General features: G+C 46.7%; 1 protein-coding gene across 1 annotated transcript in view; it reads right to left on the reverse strand.

Annotated features, from left to right (window-relative positions):
* Csf2rb (colony stimulating factor 2 receptor beta common subunit) overlaps nucleotides 1–3,444 on the reverse strand; it is a 25,631-nt gene that overhangs the window by 8,733 nt on the left and 13,454 nt on the right. Inside the window, exons 6-7 of the mRNA XM_031359416.1 lie at nucleotides 321–541; nucleotides 241–256 (exon numbers count right to left, since the gene is read on the reverse strand). Coding sequence (XP_031215276.1) covers nucleotides 241–256; nucleotides 321–541 — 237 coding nt within the window. The remainder of the gene's footprint in view (nucleotides 1–240; nucleotides 257–320; nucleotides 542–3,444) is intronic.

Here is a 3,444-nt window from a genome sequence, read left to right on the forward strand (position 1 = left end):
CTTTAGGCTCTGTGGAGCCGCAGGGTCTGCTTCTAGGTGGCCTCTGCAGGTGTGGGATGTGTGCTGGGCAGGACTTGCCCTCAGCTTGGCCCTCAGCAGCAGTACCATTAGGTCAGATCTGGTTCTAGGGAGGAAATACACCCAAACCTTGGTGATCTTTGAAACCTTCATTTCATTCCTCTGCCAGTCTGGCCCCTCAGCTCAAGGGCAGCAAATGTTATTGTGACCATGTCATGTCACCTCTCTGAGCCTGAATCTTTCATCAAGAAATTGGACAGTTACCTACTGACCATGTGGGTCCTAAGGCACAGGGGTCAGGCTCCTGACAAGTAGGGCTCCCTAAAATATCCTCTCTTTCCTCTCCTCCCTGTCCATAACATCCCCTGGGTCCTGGACCTCACCTCCCAGCTGTCTGATTTCTTCTTGTATTGGACCTGGAATGTGTGCTTAATTGATGAGGAGGACATTTTCTGAGTTTTCCAATGCAGGCTGTAGCTGTCTCTGTTCTTGGTCAGGTTGAGGGTTGGAGGCTGCATCTGGACTGGAGGGAGGATAATTTCAGAGAATGTCATCACATCCTTCCCCCAGCACCATGTTCCCCATTATCCAAGCTGTTCTAAGGAACTCTTCACTCTGTACCAATATCCCCACCCCCAGCCACTCTGACTCTGTTGAACTCTGTGGTTGTTTGAATAAGAATGGTCCCATAGGTTTATATGTTTGAATCCTTGGTCTGGTCCAGTTGGAACTGTTAGGGAAGGATGAGGAGGTATGGCCTTATTGGAGGAGATGTGTCACTGGGGCATAGGGGTAGGGCTTTGATTTGCTTCTGGCTTGTGGTTCAAGATGTGAGCATGGTGGTACTTGCCAAACTTTAGTCCTAGCACTTAGGAGACAGGCAGACAGATCTCCATGGGTTTGAGGTTAGCCTGGTTGGCAAGGTAAGTTCTGGGACAGCCAGAGCTACAGAGAGAAACTCTGTCTTGAAAAAACAACTAAGCCACCAACCAAATAACCATCTATATATCCATCCATCCATCCATCTAGCCAGCCAGCCAGCTAGGCAGTCAGAAAGCAAGCAAGCAATGAAAGACATGAGTTCTCAGCCCCTTCTCCAGCTTCCTGCCCATGATCCCTGTCACCATTGCTCTGAACCATGAACTCTCATGCACTGGAACCATAATCCCAAACTAAACCCTCTTCTAGGAGTTGCCTTGGTCATGATGTCTTGTTATAGCAATAAAAAAATAACCAAGGCAAATGCTCATCATTACCACAACACAGTGATATCCCATGTTTTTTCCATGGTGGAAGGAGAGCAACTGAGGTAAGCCTGGGTGGCCCAAAGCTTGTTGGCTCTTTCCTGCTAGTATTTAAATACAAAAAAGAAAGAAAGGGAGAAAGAGAGAAAGGAAGGAATGAAGGAAGGAAGGAAGGAAGGAAGGAAGGAAGAAAGAAAGAAAGAAAGAAAGAAAGAAAAGAAAGAAAGAAAAGAAAGAAGAAAGAAAGAAAGAAAGAAGGAAAGAAAGAAAGAAAGAAAGAAAGAAAGAAAGAAAGAAAGAAAGAAAGAGAAAGAGAGAAAAACAAAACAAAACAAAACAAAAAACCCCATGGTTTTCTATCTTGGTCCATAGACTATTCCAGTCCTGGGTAACACACTCACTTTGTGGGAACTCCCTCACTCTGTCCACCTGTTTCCCCTGTGAAGTCCTTTCATTTTCCCATTCTACATATGGGAAAACTGAGTCTGGAGAAGATAAAGCCTGTGCAGTGGAGAGCTGTGTCTCCATTGTCCTGTATTAGCCACTCCCCTCTGCTGCTTCAGTGACTCTGGGAGTTGCCTGAAGTCAGCATGGGCTGGCAAGTCCTTACTGTCCTAAAAGTCTCCCCTACGTGGCTCTATTAGGCCCGCAGACACACCCAAATGACCATCCCACCATCACTCCGTGGCCAAACCGAAAGCTGGGGACTTTGGATGACAGCCCTGCCCAAGTGACAAGCTGAGATTTGGGTGCACATGCAGGCTTTCTCATGTAGCCTTGATGTGTTTTCTGAGAAAGGTGGGCAATTTAAAGTTAGGCACTCAGTCAACGTCTATCTCTCCATCCAAACAGAAGATTCACAGCTTTTGACTTCATAGAGCTTTCACAAGAATAATGCTCATGGCTATAAAACATGGAGGGTTCCCTTGAATCAGAGGACTCCCTTTTCGTGGAGCAAGGACCCCAGGAAGAAAATGCTGGATATGAACTCAGGTGACCAAAAGATTGGCTGCCAAGGAGGACAAGCTTTACTGGTTTGCTGAAAGTCTCCCTTGTGTCAGGGTCATTGCCATGTGACAGGAAGCTGGGACATAGGTCTGTAAGGATGACATCTGTGGGCACCTACTCCCTCCAGACAGGAAAGTAAAACAGAGAGCAGAATGTGAGAAATGTGAATAGTAGCTGAAGGAGGAGCCTGGAAATCTCAGAGGGAAAGGGCAGGTATAGAAGGAAGGTGGTCCAGGGGAGGGGCAGGCATGGAGCTAGGAGGAAGCAGAGGGGAAAGAGAACAGTCCCAGGTGACAGTCTTGAGGGCCGACAGTATGATGACTCAGCATCATGAGTTACAAGCTGGCTGTGCCTTCCCTGTCTCCTTGAAGACAGTAGAAACGCATTAACCTTTCTCTCCATCTCTCATTTTTGCATCTCTCTGTCTCTATCTCTCACTCTGTTGCATGTAGGTATGGGGGCCCTTTATGGCTTGGGCTATGGAGTGACACTATTAGGAGGTGTGGCCTTGCTGAAGTAGGTGTGTCACTGTGGGTGTCAGCTTTAAGATGCTATCTTAGGGGTCTGGAAGTCAGTATTCTGCAAGCAGCCTTCAGATGAAGAGGTAGAACTCTCAGCTCTGCCTGATTCATGCCTGCCTGGATGCTGCCATGCTCCAGCCTTGATGATACTGGACTAAATCTCTGAAGCTGTAAGCCAGCCCAAATAAAATGATATTTTTATAAGACTTTCCTTGGTCATGGTGTCTGTTCACAGCAGTAAAACCCTAGCTAAGAAAGGGCCTATATGCAGGCATGCAGAAGCCAGAGAAGGATGTCTTTTATCCTTTTTCTATGACCTTAAGACAGGATCTCTCACTGAATCCTGATCCAGCTGAGTAGCCAGAAAGCCCCAACCATCCTCCTGTCTGTTACCGGGTACATGTGAGCATGTTCCATTTTTGTTATGTTGGTGCTGGGATTCAAACTCAGGTCTTCAAGCCTGTTCATCAATTGTTCTTACTCATTGAGACATATTCCTAATCCAAGAATAGTCATTTTATCACTCTGAGTGATAAATCTGCAAATCTTTGAAAGTGGCAAATGCAAAGATGCCAAAAAGGACTTTCTGTTTATTGGAGTGACCCACTGGACCCCTGGAGTACTGGGAACTCATGCAGAGGCAGGGCACACTC

Source organism: Mastomys coucha, unplaced genomic scaffold (genome assembly GCF_008632895.1).
Source record: "Mastomys coucha isolate ucsf_1 unplaced genomic scaffold, UCSF_Mcou_1 pScaffold11, whole genome shotgun sequence".
Lineage (NCBI taxonomy): Eukaryota > Metazoa > Chordata > Mammalia > Rodentia > Muridae > Mastomys > Mastomys coucha.